At 34.9% G+C, this 22,662-nt stretch overlaps 1 protein-coding gene across 26 annotated transcripts in view; it reads left to right on the forward strand.

Annotated features, from left to right (window-relative positions):
- The window catches only part of MAP2 (microtubule associated protein 2), a 315,941-nt gene that overhangs the window by 271,932 nt on the left and 21,347 nt on the right, over positions 1–22,662 (forward strand). For 10 of the 26 annotated variants that reach the window (XM_077957491.1, XM_077957496.1, XM_028831061.2 and 7 more), the window contains 3 exons: positions 9,135–9,196; positions 14,411–14,558; positions 18,740–19,080. In XM_077957491.1, the coding sequence (XP_077813617.1) occupies positions 9,135–9,196; positions 14,411–14,558; positions 18,740–19,080 (551 nt within the window). Of the gene's footprint in view, positions 1–1,432; positions 5,159–5,380; positions 5,588–5,758; positions 5,894–9,134; positions 9,197–13,298; positions 13,470–14,410; positions 14,559–18,739; positions 19,081–22,662 lie in introns of all 26 variants that reach the window. The other 16 variants (XM_077957477.1, XM_077957479.1, XM_077957475.1 and 13 more) reach the window with 4 other exon arrangements.

A 22,662-nucleotide genomic window follows, 5' to 3' on the forward strand; every position in this document is an offset into this window, starting at 1 on the left:
CTTTGCAGCCAGGCTGATGATGCTATGTGAGCTTCTTTTTTTATTTTATTATTTTATTTTTTTACCCGCCCCCCTCATCTCAAATGTTTGCCAGTCACATTGCTAATACATGTATATTTTTGTTTTTATTTTGGGGACAGCAATTCATATGCTTTTATTTCAAATCGTACAGTTGGATTTTGGCACATAGAGGCTTAAATTGTGGAATCGTTTTTGTTTGCAACCAAAATGTGCTATATTTTTTATGCTTCAATGAATACTGGTTTGATTTTCTTGAGCTCCTGCTGATGCTTCTCATATCATTTTCTCCCCATGGCAGCCAACCCTTCTGATCATCCCCATATCTCTTGAGTTTTCATTCATCTAACCTTTATTAGAAGTTCATAAAGTATTTTTTTTCTATTGTTACAACAGGACACATAAGTATATAAGGTAATGATGATCCATACACTTGCTCTTTTAGAGATGGTTGAATTTTATTATTTTATAAAAATGTGTTATCTAATTTCTGTGGAGCACCTCTAAAGCCGATACTGGCCAATGCTTCACCAGTTGGTCATGCTGCAGGGATTGAGGTCATGAGCATGGGAATAAAGTTATTTCAATAGTTGACTGTTTTGAAAAGTTTGTTACTCACATGACTTCCCAGTATCAACAGTGTAATTCAGATTTTCTTATATCTATCGTACAGACTAAGTAATGATTAGGAATTTAAATTTTTCAATATGTGATAGAAACTGGCTTGTAAATTCTTAAGTCATATCATATAAAATTGATAGCAAATATTTACTTATATTTCTGAAATTTAATTTCAGATGAATTCTAAAAATTTATGCCAGTAACCTGTGGATGCCTAAAGAATTGGCCCTGACATTTGTTGATCAAGTTAACTGAAACTATTAACATTACATCATTGTGCATTACTTGGCCCTCTGCCCATAGCCTACCAATTCATTTTTAAATGATAAAACCAATGAAAATGTTCAGTAGAAATCAAGTCTTATCTATATTTAGTCCTTACTAAATATTCTTCAGTACCCTAACTTAGCTGCTTACTCAATATTCATTAGCTTATAATCTTTATGTATAGAAGGCACATGAATTTCGTTTCTTCTATAATACACATCACATAAGGTTTAGGAGAGACAAAAACAAACAAACAAATAAAAAAGAGAAAAGAATATCCAGAAATATACTGTTCTTACAATTCCTTTGCACATTAATTTATAACCAGAGTTCATTTTAGTAATAGTACACATAAATCTCAGTCCTGACCTTTTCATATTGATTTTTACATGGGTAGCATGCTTGCATGTTCCATAATTTTTGTTGTTATTCTACCATTCATTTATCACTTCAAAATATAATTTTAAGCTTATTTCCTGAATGCACTTGCCTATTATTTGTTTAAAAATCAACCCGATTACTTCAGATTTACTTACAGCCTCGAAGATGGAGTTCCATGATCAGCAGGAATTGACTCCCTCCGCAGCTGAGCCTTTAGACACGAAGGAAGAGGAGTCAGAGAAGCAAAGTAAGCCTGGTGAAGACCTTAAACATGCTGCCTTAGTTTCTCAGCCAGAGACAACTAAAACTTACCCTGATAAAAAGGACATGCAAGGCACAGAAGAAGAAAAAGCACCCCCAGCTTTGTTTGGGCACACTCTTGTTGCCAGCCTGGAAGACATGAAACAGAAGACAGAACCAAGCCTTGTAGTACCTGGCACTGACCTCCCTAAAGAGCCTCCAACTCCAAAAGAACAAAAGGACTGGTTCATCGAAATGCCAACAGAAGCAAAAAAGGATGAGTGGGGTTTAGTTGCTCCAATATCTCCTGGCCCTCTGACTCCCATGAGGGAAAAAGACGTATTTGATGATATCCCAAAATGGGAAGGGAAACAATTTGATTCTCCCATGCCAAGTCCCTTTCAAGGTGGAAGCTTCACTCTTCCTTTAGATGTCATGAAGAATGAAATAGTTACAGACACATCACCCTTCACCCCTGCCTTTTTACAGCCAGATGACAAAAAATCTCTGCAACAAACCAGTGGCCCAGCTACTGCCAAAGATGGTTTTAACATTGAAGAGCCCTATGAGGATAAACCTGACAAAACGGCAGAAGCACCACCCTCAGAGGCAATGACCTTACCCAAAGATACTCACATTCCAGTTGTAGAAGAACATGTTACAGGGAAAGTTTTAGAGGAAGAAAAGGAGGCCATAAATCAAGAGACTGTACAGCAGAAAGATACTTTCACCCCCAGTGGACAGGAACCTATACTTACTGAAAAGGAACTTGAGCTGAAGCTTGAAGAAAAAACCACCATTTCTGACAAAGAAGCTGTGCCAAAAGAGAGTAAACCCCCAAAACCTGCAGATGAAGAAGCAGGCATAATTCAGACCTCCACAGAGCATATTTTCTCAGAACAGAAAGACCAAGAGCCTACCACAGATATGTCGAAACAGGACTCGTTCCCTGTAAGTTTGGAGCAAGCAGTTACAGATTCAGCCATGACCTCTAAAACACTGGAGAAAGCCATGACCGAACCATCTGCATTAATTGAAAAGAGCTCAATTCAGGAACTTTTTGAAATGAGAGTTGATGACAAAGATAAGATTGAAGGGGTTGGAGCTGCAACATCAGCTGAGCTTGACATGCCATTTTATGAAGATAAATCAGGAATGTCCAAGTACTTTGAAACATCTGCCTTGAAGGAAGAAGCAACAAAAAGCATTGAGCCAGGCAGTGATTACTATGAACTGAGTGACACTAGAGAAAGTGTCCATGAGTCTATTGATACCATGTCTCCCATGCATAAAAATGGTGACAAGGAGTTTCAAACAGGAAAAGAACCCCAGCCCAGTCCTCCAGCACAAGAAACAGGGTACAGCACTCTCGCACAGAGTTATCCATCTGATTTACCTGAAGAACCCAGTTCTCCTCAAGAAAGAATGTTCACTATTGATCCAAAAGTGTATGGAGAGAAAAGGGACCTCCACAGTAAGAATAAGGATGATTTGACCCTCAGCAGGAGTTTAGGACTTGGTGGTAGGTCTGCAATAGAACAAAGAAGCATGTCAATCAATTTGCCTATGTCTTGCCTAGATTCCATAGCCCTTGGATTTAACTTTGGTCGGGGACATGATCTTTCTCCTCTGGCTTCCGATATTCTAACCAACACTAGTGGAAGTATGGATGAAGGGGATGATTACCTTCCAGCCACCACACCAGCACTAGAGAAAGCCCCTTGCTTCCCTGTAGAAAGCAAAGAGGAGGAACAGATAGAGAAAGTAAAAGCTACCGGAGAAGAAAGTACTCAAGTGGAGACATCATGTGAGTCTCCTTTCCTAGCCAAAGATTTTTACAAAAATGGTACTGTCATGGCACCGGACCTGCCTGAAATGCTAGATCTGGCAGGCACAAGGTCAAGACTGGCTTCTGTGAGTGCAGATGCTGAGGTTGCCAGGAGGAAATCAGTCCCATCAGAGACTGTGGTTGAGGATAGTCGTACTGGTTTGCCCCCGGTAACTGATGAAAACCATGTCATTGTAAAAACGGACAGTCAGCTCGAAGACCTGGGCTACTGTGTGTTCAATAAATACACAGTCCCATTGCCGTCACCTGTTCAAGACAGTGAGAATTTATCAGGGGAGAGTGGTTCCTTTTATGAAGGCACTGATGATAAAGTTCGAAGAGATTTGGCCACAGACCTTTCATTGATTGAAGTGAAACTGGCAGCAGCCGGAAGAGTCAAAGATGAGTTCAGTGTTGACAAAGAAGCATCCGCGCATATCTCTGATGACAAATCAGGACTGAGTAAGGAGTTTGACCAAGAGAAGAAAGCTAATGATAGGTTGGATACTGTAATAGAAAAAAGTGAAGAACATACTGATTCAAAAGAACATGCCAAGAAAACTGAAGAGGCTGGTGATGAAGTAGAAACATTCGGATTAGGAGTAACCTATGAGCAAGCTTTGGCCAAAGATTTGTCAATACCAACAGATGCATCCTCTGAGAAAGCGGAGAAGGGTCTTAGTTCAGTGCCAGAGGTAGCTGAGGTAGAATCATCCAAAAAGGTGGAACAAGGTCTGGATTTTGCTGTCCAGGGTCAACTAGATGTTAAAATTAGTGACTTTGGACAGATGGCTTCAGGGCTAAACATAGATGATAGAAGGACAACAGAGCTAAAACTTGAGGCTACACAGGACATGACCCCCTCATCCAAAGCACCGCAGGAGGTAGATGCATTTATGGGTGTCGAGTCTGGCCACATGAAAGAAGGCATCAAAGTTAGTGAGACAGAAGTCAAAGAGAAGGTGGCCAAGCCTGACTTGGTGCACCAGGAGGCTGTAGACAAGGAGGAGTCCTATGAGTCTAGTGGTGAGCATGAAAGTCTTACCATGGAGTCCTTGAAAGCTGATGAGGGCAAGAAGGAAACATCTCCAGAATCATCTCTAATTCAAGATGAGATTGCTGTCAAACTGTCGGTGGAAATACCTTGCCCACCTGCTGTTTCAGAGGCTGATTTAGCCACAGATGAGAGAGCTGATGTCCAGATGGAATTTATTCAGGGGCCAAAAGAAGAAAGCAAAGAGACCCCAGATATATCCATCACGCCTTCTGATGTTGCAGAGCCATTGCATGAAGCAATCATATCTGAACCAGCAGAGATTCAGAGTGAGGAAGAAGAGATAGAAGCCCAGGGAGAATATGATAAACTGCTCTTCCGCTCAGACACCCTTCAGATTACTGACCTGGGTGTCTCAGGTGCCAGGGAGGAATTTGTGGAGACCTGCCCAGGTGAACACAAAGGAGTGATTGAGTCTGTTGTGACCATCGAGGATGATTTCATCACTGTAGTGCAAACCACAACTGATGAAGGGGAGTCAGGGTCCCACAGCGTGCGTTTTGCAGCACTAGAGCAGCCTGAGGTGGAAAGGAGACCATCTCCTCATGACGAAGAAGAGTTTGAAGTAGAAGAGGCAGCTGAAGCCCAGGCAGAACCCAAAGATGGTTCCCCAGAGGCTCCAGCTTCCCCTGAGAGAGAAGAGGTTGCATTTTCTGAATATAAGACAGAAACCTATGACGATTACAAAGACGAGACCACCATTGACGACTCCATCATGGATGCTGACAGCCTCTGGGTGGACACTCAAGGTGTGCATTATTATTATTTTTTTTAAATTTTCTACTCTCAACTCAAACACAATAACCTTATGGGATTTTTTTTTCACTTAAACATTTTAAAATACCTCTTTATCTCTTTGTTTTGCATTTTGTTAAATATACAAAGGATTTTGTACACTTGTTACTAATGTTTTCACTGTTGTTGTTGTTGTTGTTGTTGTTGTTGTTGTCATGATTTGCTTTGATCCACAGATGATGATAGGAGCATCATGACAGAACAGTTAGAAACTATTCCTAAAGAGGAGAAAGCTGAAAAGGAAGCTCGGAGATCATCTCTTGAGAAACATAGAAAAGAAAAGCCTTTTAAAACCGGGAGAGGCAGAATTTCCACTCCTGAAAGAAAAGTAGCTAAAAAGGAACCTAGCACAGTCTCCAGAGATGAAGTGAGAAGGAAAAAAGGTTCATTTAACAATCACTTCTTTAAAAATGTTTTTGAAGTAATTCATTATTACTTTTTTGCAGAAGAACTGCCTAACAGTGGTAACTAATTATTTATAAAATTTCGTTCGGTTTTGCTCCAAGTGTTTATTTTTTCCTGATGGTATGCTTTTTGTGTTTTCTTATTCATAGCAGTTTATAAGAAGGCTGAACTTGCTAAAAAAACAGAAGTTCAGGCCCACTCTCCCTCCAGGAAATTCATTTTAAAACCTGCTATCAAATATACTAGACCAACTCATCTCTCCTGTGTTAAGCGGAAAACCACAGGTGACTGTTCAATTCTGCAATGTGACTGGCAAACATAGACATGTATTTTTTTTTAAATCTCATTACTGTAGCAGCTTCTTCATTTTGTTTTTCTTCCAAGAATCTCAGCAGTTATGAAAAATTTGCTATTAAGTGTCTTGTATCATTATTCTTTTTTTCCCCCTCCTTACAGAAAAGGTCATGACCATCTGTTTCTTTGTCATGCTCAGACATAACAGTGCGTGATTGTATCTTGGCATTGTGCTCTAGTGTCACGTTCTGGGGATTCCTATTTTCATTCTGTGTGTTTGGTTAGACGATGGCGATGAATTTAACTGTGGTATGCATTCTCATTATTTTGCTTATTTATCCCTCTCATGCTTAAACCCATAAATATTTGTCCTATTTTCTACATTGTTACTGCCAAATCTGTTACTGATGTTGATGAATTTATTGAAAACCACCAAGAATGTGTAGTGATTTAGATACTGAAAATGAAAAGCAAGCCAGGAAGTGAAATTGTGGTTTACAAAATTACTATGACTTTGCTTTTGTTGGAAAAAAAAAAAAAAGAAAACAAAATTTTCTGGTAATTATATCAGATTTTATTCCTCATATCCAAAATTAACAAGGTTTTCACTCTACTAAACTACATCTCTTAGCTGACCTTGTGTCATGGAGATTTTCTTAAATATGTTGGATCCAAACTACTCAACTTTTCTATATAATTTAGTATTCAAAAATTTGAAGCGAAAACTCTTCCTTTTTGGAGGAACTTAAGTTAGAAATAAACTTCAGTTTATTTTTACTTTGCTACCTACTTTTTTTTTTTTTTTTTTTTTTTTTTTTTTTTTTGAGACAGAGTCTCGCTCTGTCACCCAATCTGGAGTGCAGTGGCGCGACCTCGGTTCACTGAAACCTCCGCCTCCTGGGTTCAAGCAGTTCTTCTGCCTCAACCTCCTGAGTCGCTGGGATTACAGGTGTGCACCCAGCTAATTTATATATGTATATATATTTTTAGTAGAGATGGGGTTTCACCATCTTGGCCAGGCTGGTCTTGAACTCCTGACCTCATGATCCACCTGTCTAGGCCTCCCAAAGTGCTGGGATTACAGGCGTGAGCCATCGCGCCCAGCCTGCTGTCTACTCACTTCTCTTCTTCAAATACATATTTTTTCCTAAGTTTATAAAACTGATAAAACAAAGAAATAAAACATGTTGGAAACCATCATAAAAACCCCTACAAATATCTGTAATGCCAACTTTTTTCTAAATTTCAGTGCAAAGTATTTATTTTATATGTTTAATTATACTAGGATAATCTTACAGTATATTTTATTTTAGAGTTTATTAAGTGGCATGCTTGTAGCCTACAAAATGACAGATCGCTAAATCAGAAAAGAATGTTTTTCTTTCCATTGTACATCATCAGTGCCTCTATATAAATCTTCGGATGGTTTTAAAGGTTAAAAGGAACATTAGCCTTTGTGAGAAAGAGAAAATCAAGGTAATTGATGGTTTTATTTTAGTTATTGAAAATTCCAAGTATTTTGTATTTGTGTTCTTCATCTAGAAATCATATCATGTGCTTTCCTTCAAAAACAAGAATCTAAGGCCGAATTGGAAAATGGAAGGCTTGTATATATGCAAACCTTGATAAAGCTTCAGGATGAAGAATATCTCTGAAGTTAGGAGTTAGAAATTAACATGACACACCTCAGTTCATTTTCTCAGGTTTTTAGCTTCATTAAACTTAGAACTTCATTAAACTCAATAGCAAATTAATAGCTTCATTTAACTTAATAGCAAAATTGCTTGGGCAAGCAGAATCTCTTGATTTAGCATAAAAACTCTATAACCTACCTGAAGAGGATGAAAGATGTCATCAGGATTGTGGAATTTTAGAGAAAATGTAAAATGGTTTAGTAAAGTGTTTACATGTCATTGATATGCAATTTACTACATTTAAAGTAAATGGTGTTTTTATTCATTCTTTGAAAGAAATTTAAAATATTTGAACTAATTAAGATGTTCCTTTATTCTGGTCTAATGTTAAGGAGAACACATGTATCAGATATAGGTGTCATTGGTTTGAAGCAAGCTATACGTGTCTCAAGAGTTTGAGTTATGTTACAGAGGTAGTAGGAAGGCATCATTTTTACTGCTTCGTTAAAAACGATAAGTCCTAGAATCTGAAAAATCTCACTAGCTAGTCCTACATGGCATAAAGCATATTGTAGATAGTTATTATTTTTGTGTCAGAACTGTACATGTCATAAAATACCTTTTTGGAACTTATTCAGAGGGCTTATAAGGATACATATTTTTTTCTGAGGGTTTCTGTTTTATGAATGAAAATTAAGGAGGAATAAACACACAAGCTTGATTATTTTATCTTCTAAGCCCAATTTTCAAACATAGATGGTTTTCCAAACCACAAAGGATTGTTTTAAATCATGAGAGCTAAGCCACCTCAGGTAAGTCATCAACCAAAATGTGCTAGAGATAATGGAGTTTAAAATTGAAACCAGAAGCATAAAACAGCAGCAAGAGAAACAACAGTAACAGATGTGGTAATAATTTCATACAGGAAGTGCATGTGTAGAACATGTTCTGTATTTACTGAACTTAAATTTTCTCTCGTGTTTTCTGTTCTTGACAAGCTATTTTTCTTCCCTTCTCATGTGGCATTTTCACATCAAACAAGTATGTCATTCATTTTGTGAAATGAAGGGATGCAAAGGGAAAGGGGTTGGCTGATCATGACATCATGACAGTTTGAAATGTAAAATACTGAAATATCTATAGGTATGCCAGTGGCTTCCAGAACAAGAAGAGGGTTTGGAAATCTCTATGAGCCCCCTTCTGTATATCATGCGAACCCCAGAAACCAGTCAATGTTCTTTCTCTTAAACTTTGCAACATTCACATTGCTATTCTGTAACTTCTGTTCTAAAGGATCTATCCTTACATACTAGTGACTCAAAGATACATTGGTAATCAATAGAAAAATTATTTGGTGTGCTTATCTGTGCTTTGGTAGACAATGGGTTATATTAATTAGCACACAGTATAGTTGGAGCCACATGCTATGTTATTGCTATTCAGGTTACTTGAGTTATTGAATTTGAGTCTCAGAATAAGCAAACTTTTGCTTTGCATTAGTCTGTTGACACAACAGAATATCCTAAAGGTATTTAAAACTGCATTTATGAGTTTTTAGAGACTAAATTTGGGGTTGTTTGTCTTTTATTTTCAACAGCAGCAGGTGGGGAATCAGCTCTGGCTCCCAGTGTATTTAAACAGGCAAAGGACAAAGTCTCTGTGAGTAAAAAAAGTTTTCCTTGTTCTTCATTTGAAGTTCCTTTGGTATTAGCTGCAACATCGGAATAACTTTTGATATTGTTTAAATATTTACTCTTAAAAGTCATTTTAAATAGTTCACTCACCCAGAAGATTCTCCGTGGCATCCAGGCATGGAAGGATTAACGTCTTCTGGGATGGCATATAATGGTAATTGGTGAGGACACAGCTGGACTGCTTCCTTACTAGTAAGACAGAAACATAGAAAGCAGGACAATGATATGGCAAAAGTAAGGAAGTCCAATTTATTTACTTTTCATAGAATCAAATTAAACCATATAACCAACAGTAACTATATTTTATAATACACTTTCATTGTTTTTGTTGCAAAATAAAAATATGACCAAATGAAGCATTGTACACAAGCAGAAGGAAGTATAAATCAATTATAATCCCCTTATCATAAAGATAAACACAGTTATCATTTTGGTGTAAAATCTTAATTTTTTTCTATAAATTTATAGGCTTAACAACAAAAATGAGAACACTGTGTATCAATTTTTAAATTCAACAGTAAATGTACTTCCATGTCGTTGAACATTTTGTAAGTTTTAATGACTACATAATACTGCATTTTATTTATTTGCAATGATATACTTAATTTCCTATTATTTGACTTTTAGAATTTTTGTTGTTGTTTTAACAATATTACTGTAGAGAACTTTTTGGCTAAGTTCAGTTCATAAATGCGTTTGTGTGCCATTTCCTTCAGATAATTTTCTACTAGTGAAATTAAAGAAAAATGTTTATATTTAAAGTTTTTGCTACATATTGTCAAATTGCCCTCTGGAAAGGTTCTACCCACTTATACATTCTGTATAAGAAGAGTGTTCATATTCATTATTATTACCACGTATTTTATATTGTTCTATATTTGCCAAATTATGGAGATGGCATATGTTATTATTTTAAAGATTTATTTTGGTTGTATTAATGGTGTTAACTTCTTCATATATTTATAAATCTTTTCTATTTTTTTCTGTGAATTTTATTTTTATATTATTAACTATATTTTAATGATCAAAGCCAACATGAAGTATTTTCACTCCTTTATGATTGAAAGAAAAAAATTAAAAGGCTACTAATGAAATGCTAAAATTATAACAAATAATGTGAATGATATTAATTAGTAGCTTGTAACAACATTCTGAGACTGAGCAAACATATATAATATGTAAATCACAATTCTTAGTTTACCCTTCTAAAAACCAGTAAGATTTTACACTTCCACTTTTATTTATTATGAAAAGTAGTGATTCATTTCCTGTGGCAGCCAAATCTTTGATTTTGAACCTGAGGGGTTTTACGTTGATAAAAGATGATACTTGATTTTTATACAAATGTATCAGATATATTCCTGAACATATGGCAAGAAACAAAGTTCATTTATTGCTTTGGTAAATATTAGGCTTTATTATAAACACATTGTGATTTCAAGATTTGTATCTCTTTACCTTCTGTTTCCTAATTAATGATTTATGGTGGTTAGCCATAGGGCTATGGAGCAGACCATGTTCAAATCTTGAACATCTTTTAGTTATATGATCCTTTTCTTCCTATGTCGTAATTTTCTAAAAATAAAGGGGAGGACAAAATTCCTGTATCATGAGTTAGTTATAAAAATTAAATGTAATAATGTTATAAAACAGTATGCAGTATAATGCTTAGAACATAGCATTCATTTAATAAATGGTAATAGTTGTTAGCTATTATTTTAATTAACTGAATGGTGGAAGTTTTCAGGAGCAGATATAAAAAATAAGTCTGACCTTTCCTCCTTTAGGTTGACATAATTTGGAACATTTTTAGGAAATTTTTAAGCCCCTTGGTCTTTGAGTAACTCGATAGAATCAGCACTTGGAACAGAACCATAGGCATCATCTGACACAAAACAAACTTTTTTCCTTGTAAATGCCAATCTTGTCTTTCTGAAGAAAAATTAGGCCTTCATTCTTTCTTTTTTTCTCATTTATTAGCCTTTTTTCCTTCCTAATATGATATCCTTGTCCTATAAGTTTTCTAAAACCCCAAGTAACTTTTATTTGATTTAGCTCTAATATTCAGTCTATCCATCAGAACAGTTCTCTGATTGTTTTTTGTAGTTGTATGCTCTTTTAGATTCACTTTTTTTAACCTAAAAATGTTTTTTCTATGGGTACATTTTAGGTATATATATTTATGGGATTCCTGTGATGATTTTTTAAATTGCTCTTTATTAGGAACCAGACCCACCCATAATCCTGCATTTCACTTGGGGTTTTCTGTTGTTTGTTTAGCATTAGTAGTCGTCTTTCTTAACTACAAGCAATCCAATTTATTTTTCTCTTCTATATCACACTTTTGAAATTCACTCTTTTGTGGGTAGCATCAATCAAAAAAGAATGACTTGTGCTGACCCAATTACACTTCCCACTCAAGATACTGGGTCTATAAAACAAGAAGTGATTTTTATAGTCTGTAAATACTTATGTCTCTGTTGTAGCTCCAGAGGTTAAAACTTGAGATAAAAATCTCAGTTTTATCTGTCATTTCTGTAACAGATCAAATTAATTATTTGAAGATAATAATCTCCTTGGCTTTGTCATACTTATCTATATTTTTAACAGTCACCCATGAGATGTATGGCATGCTGGCATAGCTTTCTCCAAAAGTCATACATCCTTCCCAATTATACTTGCAGCCAGTCTCCCCAGGGATTATCAACACCTGTAAATTAAGTCATGATTTTTATTGGCAATCTTTTCAGTCCTGACTTTCCTTTTTAGAATTCATAACGCATCATGCAGTCTTTGCATAAAAATGTTTTTAGTTCTGTGGTATAACTTAGTTCACAGTATGTCTTTTAGTTATAAAATGAACCAATTATATATAAACTCTGAAAATTTTCTGTTGAAGTCAGTGTAGATTACCTGAAAATAAGTTTTTTCAATCTTTAAAAATGCTTTTTTTCATTAGGCCTCAAATATATCTTGTTCTAAAGTTCTTGAAACATGATTAATATATGGATTATATGTATACCTTGAAGGCTGTATTTATTAAAGGAATAATTCCAGCAGTTAGGATATTGAAAGATATTTCCAAATGTGTTATCAGTATAAAACCTGTGAATTAATTAGAGACTATATACGTAGAATCCAAAAAGAATATTTTATCTACATTATCCTTAAATGAGAGAACTATGTATAGAATCATTTTTTAAAAAACAAAATTTAAGCAATCAGCATTATTTTTTAAACCAGCAAAAAGAGAGTTTTGCTAGTCACTTGTAACATTCTTTCTATATTAAGGCTTATTCTGTTTTTTAAAAAAGAGAGACTTACTTTGGTCTCAGGATTTCACAAAGCTAATTCCTTCGTATCTAAGCAACATTATTCTTTCTTCTGTCCTTCTATCTATCCATCCACCCACTCATCATTTATTCAACAATTATCCACTGGGTCTTTACTATGTACCAAACATAAACAATCACATTTGGAAGTAAAGAGGAGCAAATAATAAATAATAAACATGGATAACTGTTCTAGACCTGGTTACTAGAAAATAAAATGGTTTAGCATTATTTATGTGTCTTATTTACATAACAGATTTTTTATTTTATTTTTAATCAGGGTGTCCATGTGCAGGCTTGTTACAAGGGTATATTACGTGATGCTGAGGTTTGGGCTTATATTGATTCCATCACCCAAATAGTGAACATAGTTCCCAATAGGAAGTTTTTCAATCCTTCCCCCACTTTTGGAGTCCCCAGTGTCTATTGTTGCCATCTTTATGTCCGTGTGTACCCAGTGTTTAGCTCCCACTTATAAATGAGAACATGTGATATTTGGTTTTCTTATAACAGATATTTTTCTATGACTATTATTAAGTTAGTTTTGGCTAAAGAGAGCTGTTCAATGAAAATCTCATCTAAGTACACATCTCTATCATTGATTATAACCATTTATCATGTGTTCTTATTAAAAAGACTTTGAGTTTCTTATACGTTTATACTTCTTTTTTTATTTTCCTTTTACTTCATAGTTTGGTTTATTTTGTGCTTTTGTTTGTTTTCTTTCATGGCTAGAATTCTACCTTGTCAAAGATTCCTGCTTTACAGGGTAGCACAAAGTCCCCAAGATACAGCTCAGCCTGCCCTAGCACGACTAAAAGGGCTACATTTTCTGACAGTTTATTAATGCAGCCCACCTCAGCAGGCTCCACAGACCGTTTGCCATACTCAAAATCAGGGAACAAGGTAAGGCAGCAGGTCAGTGAAAGGTGCAGAAAGAAATAGAATTTGGGAGATTATGTTATAGAACCTAATTCAGGAAGTGTATGAAAGCAAATACTTTACGTTCTGAAGTATTTGACACATAAACAGTAGGCCCTTTTAAAAACAGATACAAATTTAAAATTTTGATAAATAGTATACCTATTTTTTAAATGTAGAAAATGTCTTTTTCTGGATATGCTTCCCATTATTAATTGATGGTTTGATTATCTGGTAAAATATCAAATGCAAACTTACAAAATATATTATATATAATATATAAGAAATAATATTGCACAGTACAATAATAACAAATTATATTGTATAGAATATAATAGACAATTGAAACTTAACATCATATACATCAGGGTTTAATACTATCTCTTGACATCTACCAACTCAATTGTCTTGAAACAATTACATAAATTCATTAAACCTGTTTCTTCAGCTTTATCATGTATCATGTTCTGTGGTGAGAAACAAATCATAAAAGAATGTAAACTATAAAGAGTTCCTGTCACATACATGCACAATATATGGTAGTGGTCATTGTTAGAAATATTATGCATGCAGTGAGCTACTCTCAGTCCTTTCTGATTAATAAATTATCACGCTAATGAAGATTTTTCAATAAAATTAGTAATTTGCTGAAGATTGCTTGAGTACATTTATTTTACCCAATTATCATTTAGAACTTGAACTCAGTTATCAGAACTCCAAAATAATGTATTTTTATAAAACATCTAGGCAACTATACACTCTTTCTAAGTTCTAAAGTAGAAATGCTTATAAATATATGAAATCCAGTAGTTTGTATTAAAAGAAATTCATCTATCAGCACAGGAAGAAAATAGCAAAATCAATATCACTTCGTATAAATTAAAGACTTACAAGAACCCAATGTCCTTTTTGTTTTCTCCAATCAGGATGGAGTAACCAAGAGCCCAGAAAAGCGCTCTTCTCTCCCAAGACCTTCCTCCATTCTTCCTCCTCGCCGAGGTGTATCAGGAGACAGAGATGAGAACTCCTTCTCTCTCAACAGTTCTCTCTCTTCTTCAGCACGGCGGACCACCAGTAGGTTTATTTTGATTTGACTTCCTTTTTAAGCACTTTTTAAATCCTTTAAGTGGAATAGCACTTATATTTATATTTTAATTTGTAAAAATAAAACATGCATTAAGACTAGATTATATTTGCCCTAAGAATCAGAAAATCCAGAATGTAGATGGCCGCAAAATAGCTGTTTGAGTAAAAACAATTGATAGAGGAAATGGTAACATATTACCCTATTATCTAAGACTGAGATAAACTTATTTCTCTAAGAATATATTTTCCTTTTTGCTTCAAATTTAGCGCAAAAACGAAAATTCTAAAGAATGATCAATGTAGAAACCAAGTCAAAGATTTTTAAAAACATACAGGTATAAAAGCTTAACACTTATTAGATTTCCAAGTCATAAAATCGAACTAGAAAGTCAACAATCAAAACTTAGGATCCTGTTCAACTCGTTAAAAATTTGCATTCCAAATGAGATATAAATATAGTATAGTCTATGCAATAGTTTCAAATTATCTTGATTGATGGCCCATTCATGAACTGATTGGCAATTATAACAGTTTATATAATGCTCCAATCATTACACATTTATATGTTGCATTGTGGCAAACTATCTAGTAAAGCATAGATTCAAATTACTTCCATAAGTATTTTTCTGTTGCAACCAAAATAGCTACCAGTTATTGAGCACATATAGATACTAAACTCTTAAGATACATTGTCACTAAATTTAATTAGCAAAACCAATGAGTAGGTATTAATAAACTCAATTCAATCTACTGATGAGAAAACTGACCCTCTACAGAGGGTAAGTTGTCCAGTGCTTCACAGCTAGTAAGTGGTTGAATTTGGTTTTCAGTCTGCTGATAACTTAACAGCCTGAAGTCTTAATGTCTTTTCTATATTGATTTGGAAGAAATAGTACTAGACAACTGCTCTGTAGAATTATTTGGAGGAGAGTGTCTGTGTCATTTAAAAACCATTTTAAAATGGTGGAAATTGCTACCACTATCACATTATAGTTGGCTTCAACACTTATTTTAATAATAATTGACCCACTTAAATATGACTATTGGCATTTAAACAGTGTTTTAGCCTACAAGAAAAGTGTTTACTGTAATAAGAGTAATTGTGTCCAACATTATTTAGTTTCCTAGAGTATTAGCATCCTTTGAAATATGTGCTAAGAACACTGAAATCACAAAAATTATTTTATCATAGCAAAAATAAATTATTTAAATGAATTAGCAGGGAGGGCATTTAAGATTTAGTACTTTCCAGGGAAGAGACTTTAAATATCTAGAGTTGAAATTGAACATCATTAATAACCCCAAGGATGATGAGACAAGACAAAGATACCAAGTACTCTCCAAAAGAACATCTTGAATTATGCTTGTATTTGTTGCTATAAAAGCAAAATGGCACTTTCTCCATAAATCTACTTCTTCAAACCACTGTGTTCTGCCTTTTAAAGTGTATCTGTATATGAATTGATTCATTAAATGTTCAGCACCAATTCTATTTTGACTTTTTAAATTTACTGATGTTTACAAGCATTTTGCATTGTATTATTTGATAGTGAACATAACTGACACGTTGATCATTTTAAAACATAGGGTCTGTCTTACCTCTATATACCAATAGCTGAAAGGCATAAAGATGATTGGAAGAGCAAGCACTCTGCCCACTTCTACGTGCCTACCACCCCCTTAGTGGTACACAGGGATGTTCTAACATTTTGTGCAGCTATTGAAAAGATTTGAAGGAAACAATGTTGTGCAGGAAGCTCATCCACCCAAGAGGAAGGAAATCCATTGTCACTGAGGAGTTGACAAGATAAATAAGAGCACAGTTTAATCAAGTAACTTGTAAATAAATATCTTAAAAGTTGTTTCAGATCTTAGATTTAACCTCTTCAAGTTCAGAACAAATAGGAAACATTCAAATTTATTGTTTTGATGATAAGAACAAATTTATTACAATAAAAATTGATCATATATATTGAACAGCAGTGTGAAGGCCTTAATATTTGTAGTTTATCCTCTTTCTCCAGATGTAACACAAAACCTCCTTTTATGAAGCTTAAAGTGTTTTCTACAAGTATGGAAATGACTCCTCGGAAGTTTAGAAAAAATTATTTCATATAGTAAAAATTGTTATTGACATCCAGAATATTGCTTCAGTTCAGTCTCCATGAAGTCAAAAAACCCCTCAGCACACTTTGATGAATTCTGAATTCAATACATTTTATTTTTTTAAAAATGTTGCCTACCTACTGTATTCAGCTCACATGAAAGTCACCAGGGCTAGATACAATGGCAAAAAATACAGGGACGATTCCTCTCCCCAGAAAATCTGAGCTATTCAAAACTGGTGAAGTAATAAAGAAAATATTTGAGAAAGAAATAATGTTTCTGGTGAAAGTATTCAGACAGACTTAGAGACAGACATCTACATTGAAAACTTAGTCCATAACAAACCAGGACATGGAAGTTACAAAATTCCAAGTTGGATGTGGTTGTATCATCCTAGTCTTGAAATTCTTGTGAAAAGCAATAAAAATCACAGAACACATGCTAATTTCTCACTTTAGACTTCTCATATCCCATTTCATATTATCAGTTGAAGAATCTAACTATCTTGTGCCCTGTGTTAGAAAATCAAGACGACACAGGGCACTTTCATTTGATATGTGAAAACTGTTCACTGAAAGAAGTACAATTGTTCTGTGTTTCTCCAGGAGATAGAACCTATAGCAATGGGTAGATTTACATTTTCCATAGATCACAATTGTCTAAAAAGCTCTCCTGAGCTCACATCTTATAAATATTTAGGCAAAGATTACCTGTCCACTTCTCAGAAAGAACTTCCTATATTTATGAGCAATTGCATTAGGTGACCTCTAAGATTCCTTTCACTTCAGTGGCTTTAAAATTGTTGTGTATTTATTCTCTACAAAATTTCAGAAGATTCGTTGATTTTTTTACTTAATCAGCAGTAAAAAAAATGAAAATTATCCCTTTTCTATAAAATATGTTATAAATGAAATTTGCATGCTTAGAAATGTAAATCCTCAGGGGCTAAATATTGTATCTGGCTTAGACGTTAGTAGCATCTGGGTGAATGAGCCTCAATATTCTCATTTCTTAGGAATAATAAGAGCTGCTCCTAAGAACCGTATTGTGCGTGTTTGGTTATCAGTTGGTTGATATTCACATAAGTGCTTTGAAATTTATAAGGTGTTGCATTCTTATTTCTATCATTCTTTCAGAAAGGTATTTGAAATGTCATTCAAAGCACATTCAAAAGATGAAAGAAACATAGTGTAGGAAAATGGGGGGTGGGTAAAATAATAATAGGAGGCTGAGCTCAATTTGAGGCAAAGAAATGCATCTCAGATCCTGTATAATTAACGGGGTCTTGGATTTAACACCAAACTGCCAAACTAGTGATGAAAACAGAGGAGAAAACACAGTCAGGTACGAGGCTCGATGGGAATATACTGGGACATCCCAAGTTTCTAAGGCAAGAAATAGACTTTGTTTGTTTGTTTGTTTGAAGCACTGAGATGATTTTCCTTATGAAAAGAATACATGATATAGTAGAGCAATGTCTGACAGCTTCCATAAACACATTTATATACCTCATAGTGTTCCTCAATATAAGGATAGAATATTGAAATGCAGACCTTTCTATATGGACCGAAACTATGTGTCCTAAATACGTGGTTCTATATTGTACGTTCACCTGGATCCCAGAATGGATTTACTACATAGAGGAATGAATGATCTACATATCATTCAAGGAATCTTCAGTAAATATGGGTCTGCATACAACACTAAGAGTAAATTCTTTTCCAACTAAAGGCAGATCCATATGCCTTAATAGTCACACAAGTAGAAAATAGTTTTTGACACATTTATAATGAAAATTAAGGAGAACAAATCAGAAAAAAAAATCAGGTTTTTTTCTTTGTGTTGATGGCAATGCGTGTTCAAAAGAATGCCACTGAGTTATGCACCTGATTTCAGAAACGAGACTCTCAGCTTCTTGAGCACTCTAGTGATCATTACAATAATTGTTTCTAAATACCTTAGAAATGAAACATATTATGACTTCTAACAATCTATGGGAAGAGGGATGTTTTGAGGAGAATTGTCTGACTCTGGTTTGGTTTTGGTCTTGCTTGTTAATACAGGGTCAGAGCCAATTCGCAGAGCAGGAAAAAGTGGTACCTCAACACCCACTACCCCTGGGTCTACTGCCATCACTCCTGGCACCCCACCAAGTTATTCTTCACGCACACCAGGCACTCCTGGAACCCCTAGCTATCCCAGGACCCCTCACACACCAGGAACGCCCAAGTCTGCCATCTTGGTGCCGAGTGAGAAGAAGGTCGCCATCATACGTACTCCTCCAAAATCTCCTGCGACTCCCAAACAGCTTCGGCTTATAAACCAACCACTGCCAGACCTGAAGAATGTCAAATCCAAAATCGGATCAACGGACAACATCAAATACCAGCCTAAAGGGGGGCAGGTAAGAATTGCATGAACACATATTTGCTGCCAGAAATAATTATTACCTTGCCTTCTTCATGTTGAAAGCTAACAGTTCTTAAAAGGGAAGCAGATGTGTTAAAGAGCTACTGGTTGCAATTTATTGCTAAGAGTTTGGACTTTAGGAAGATAGCATCTGAAATATAATGAAAATCACATAACGTGCCCATTCCTTCTGTTTATTCTTGGGTAAAAAATTTTACCAACTTTTAGTTGATTGACTAACATTTTTTTTCTGAATGTATCTCTATTGCTTTATGGTTTTTAACTTGAGATTAAAGTTATATTTCTGACATAAAATTGAGTTTTCTATATTAGATTCTGACCATGAGCTCATTTGGCTATCTTTTACTGATTCCAATTTTATCTCCTTCTTTATTTCCCAAGGATTTCCTATGACATTTTCTACCATTCCCTCATGTTTACTCCAAAATAAGGATGTTTCACCGAGTTTCAATTCTGGTTACTATTGCCTAAATGTTGCAAAGGGCAGGTATTCGTGTTGATAATAAAAGACACATGGTTCTGATGAATAAAATTATAGACTTTGAACTTCTACTCAAGATTAATTGTATTAAATAGAGCTATTAGTAAAGCTTACTTACTAACTCTTCAGCTCCCCAGAGCAAACATTCATATCTTTTCAAACCAGGGTACTTTGAGTTCTGTCTTGACGTGAACCTTGCTTATACGCTATATGTTTGGACAAAGCAATTGGCCTGGAAGGAAATAATACAAATATTATTTAATGTTTATCTCATAATATTGATCTATTCAGGATAGTTTGACTTTTGTCATTGAAGAGATATAAAACAACATCCTTTTTTGAAAGAAAGATAAAAACAGTAACTTTGTACATAAACTTATAATGCCCTTTCAATATTCCAAGAAAGTCTTTTCTTTTTAACGTCAATATTTTTTTCTGCCACTCTTTTTCTTGTCTCTTGTGTTTTGTGCCACTGCTTTCTGGTATCCCTCCTTCATGCCAAAGAAAATCTATTTTCAGGCAAGTTTAGAAAAAAGATCTTGCCAAAATGTAAAGCTATCAGGCACTCCTACTCAGCAATAAAGCAAAAATTCAGTGTTGCTCTTTCATTTAGCAACAAACTTCTGTGCTGTCTCATTATGGCTCCGTTCAGGAAAGCCCAAAGAGTTAAGAAAAATCAACCAATGGGGCAGGAGGGGAGAGGTCAATATGCCTTTTCAGAACAAAGATAACATTCTGTAATAATAGAGTCGTAGAAAGATACTTTTTCATAGACAGATGCTATGAAAACTAGAAGCTACAAGAAACATTTTTAAGCAAAAAGTAGAATTATAAGCCTATAATTCCTAAAAAACTCAAACTATTCTTGCATTCACCAGCGTTTTGCACATCCAAGAGAAGGAAATATTTTGAGCTTTTTGGAAATATTCAAATGTTGCATCATCTTTATATTTATACATAAATAATTTAAAAGCATAAGGTGAATAAAATCAATTTAGTACCATTTGGAAAGTTCTGCATTTTAGCCTTGGACAAGCTCTCCTCTAAAATAGAGTAACCATTACATATATTTAAAATCAGTTCTTTTAAAATAAATATTCCCATGTCCTGTTACTCTCCTTAACTAGATATGGGGTTTACTTAGTTATATTCTGGAAAGCATTGGTACTTAAAAGAATTTGTTTCCTCTTAGAATCACAAGGAAATATAAATTATCTCCAAGATATTTTTTTGAAACTAAAAAGGTAGTTAGAAGAGAAAATTATTATTTTAAGTTGACATCGAAATTTTATATGTTTTTCTTCGAAGGACTCCTTAAGATAGGCACAAAGAATGGTTTTAGCCTCAGCTTTGCAGGAACTTCTAAGATTCAATCAATCCAAAAAACGTGAAGACGTCTGTTTTCTTTTTCTGATTCTTTATCATATCTGGTTTTGAGTATTTTTATGTCTTATTTAAATTGACTTCTACTATATTTGGTAATTCATAAAATTGACACAAAATATCTTATAGTTTTGAGCTGAACTAAAACTTCCCTAGAGATTATGGTGGTTAAGGGCTAGTAAATACATATGACACAAAAATTACTGAAAGAACAAAAATAACTTCAAAATCACAGTGTCATTTGAAGCAAATCTGTTTTTTCATCAGGCAAGTGTTATACCTGCTACACGATTATCCTAGTTCAGCAATGATGACTTTGGAAAAAATCCACAACAGTGGAGTTATGAGGTGACTTTTTGCAGAAGTAGGAAGTATTTCCTCACCAAGATAAGAACCAGATGAAAGATATTTGCCTTCTATTTTGTGATAGATGGTATAAATTCACTTAAATTAAAGAGTAAAATGAATTGGGAAATAATAGCACATTGCAATAGAACTGTCTGTGTAGGAAAAGCCTATCATTCAACTCTTCAGCACTATCTCCTTAAAAGTCTCCTTACAGTGTATGATCTCAGATACAGGGAGTGAGGAGTGGTTTTTTCCATACATGTAAAACTGGAGATCTAATAGAACGACTGAAGGAAAAGTATTTTAAGGCTTGTTTGAAATTATCAAAATGACATGTTAAAGACCCTTTATTAGATGATTGAGCATCAATATATGCACACTGTTGAAGACATTGAAACCACTAGCACATTGTTCTCAATTGTAAATTGATTTTCCTAAGGCATTTGAATGGATAGTGGCCAACTCAGAAATATTTCAAAAGACAGATCAAGAGCTATGCTTTCTTCAGGGGCCAGATTTTGTAATAGTGATATATGGTCTCTAGGAACTGAGAAAAATATTCATGCAATTCTTATTAATGAAGATGGGAGTAAATTTGAAGATGTAACTTTCAATTCCTCTGCACAGGGTCTATTGTGGTAAAATTTGAAGCCATTAGGTTGTATACAAATGATTTAATTATGACAACTTTATTATTGGGATTTTTTTGTGTGTTTGTTGTTGTTGTTGTTGTTGTTGTTGCTTTTGAGATGGAGTCTCTGTCGCCAGGCTGGACTGCAGTGGCGCAATCTCGGCTCACTGCAACCTCTGCCTCCTGTGTTCAAGTGATTCTCCTGCCTCAGTCTCCTGGGTAGCTGGGACTACAGGCATGTGCCACCACGGCCAGCTAATTTTTGTATTTTTGGTAGAGACGGGGTTTCACCATGTTGGCCAGGCTGGCCTTAATCTCTTGACCTCGTGATCCGCCTGCCTCAGCCTCCCAAAGTGCTGGGATTACAGGCGTGAGCCACCGCGCCCAGTCTATTGGGGTTTTAAAATGTGTGCAATCTCTAAGAATTGGGAGAGGAAATCTATAATAAAGATATATGCATCTTAGGAACTCAACAGCTTCCCAAATTATTTGCCTCCAGTTTGAACATTTATTGTCCTTCTGTTTGTAGAGGTTTTGTGCTTACAGCAGTTATCTCTTCTGTTAAGGACCAATTTCTGTTGGCAGAGGGGCTCAGCTCAGTGAGGCAAGTCAATGCCTAATGGAATAGATAAGCTAGCTGAAGATACAAGGAGCTTTACAGAAGGCAATAAAGCTAATCTTTTCAGTGAAAACAAATTCATTCCATTGGAAAG

This window comes from Macaca mulatta, chromosome 12, assembly GCF_049350105.2.
Source record: "Macaca mulatta isolate MMU2019108-1 chromosome 12, T2T-MMU8v2.0, whole genome shotgun sequence".
NCBI classification, from domain to species: Eukaryota; Metazoa; Chordata; class Mammalia; order Primates; family Cercopithecidae; genus Macaca; species Macaca mulatta.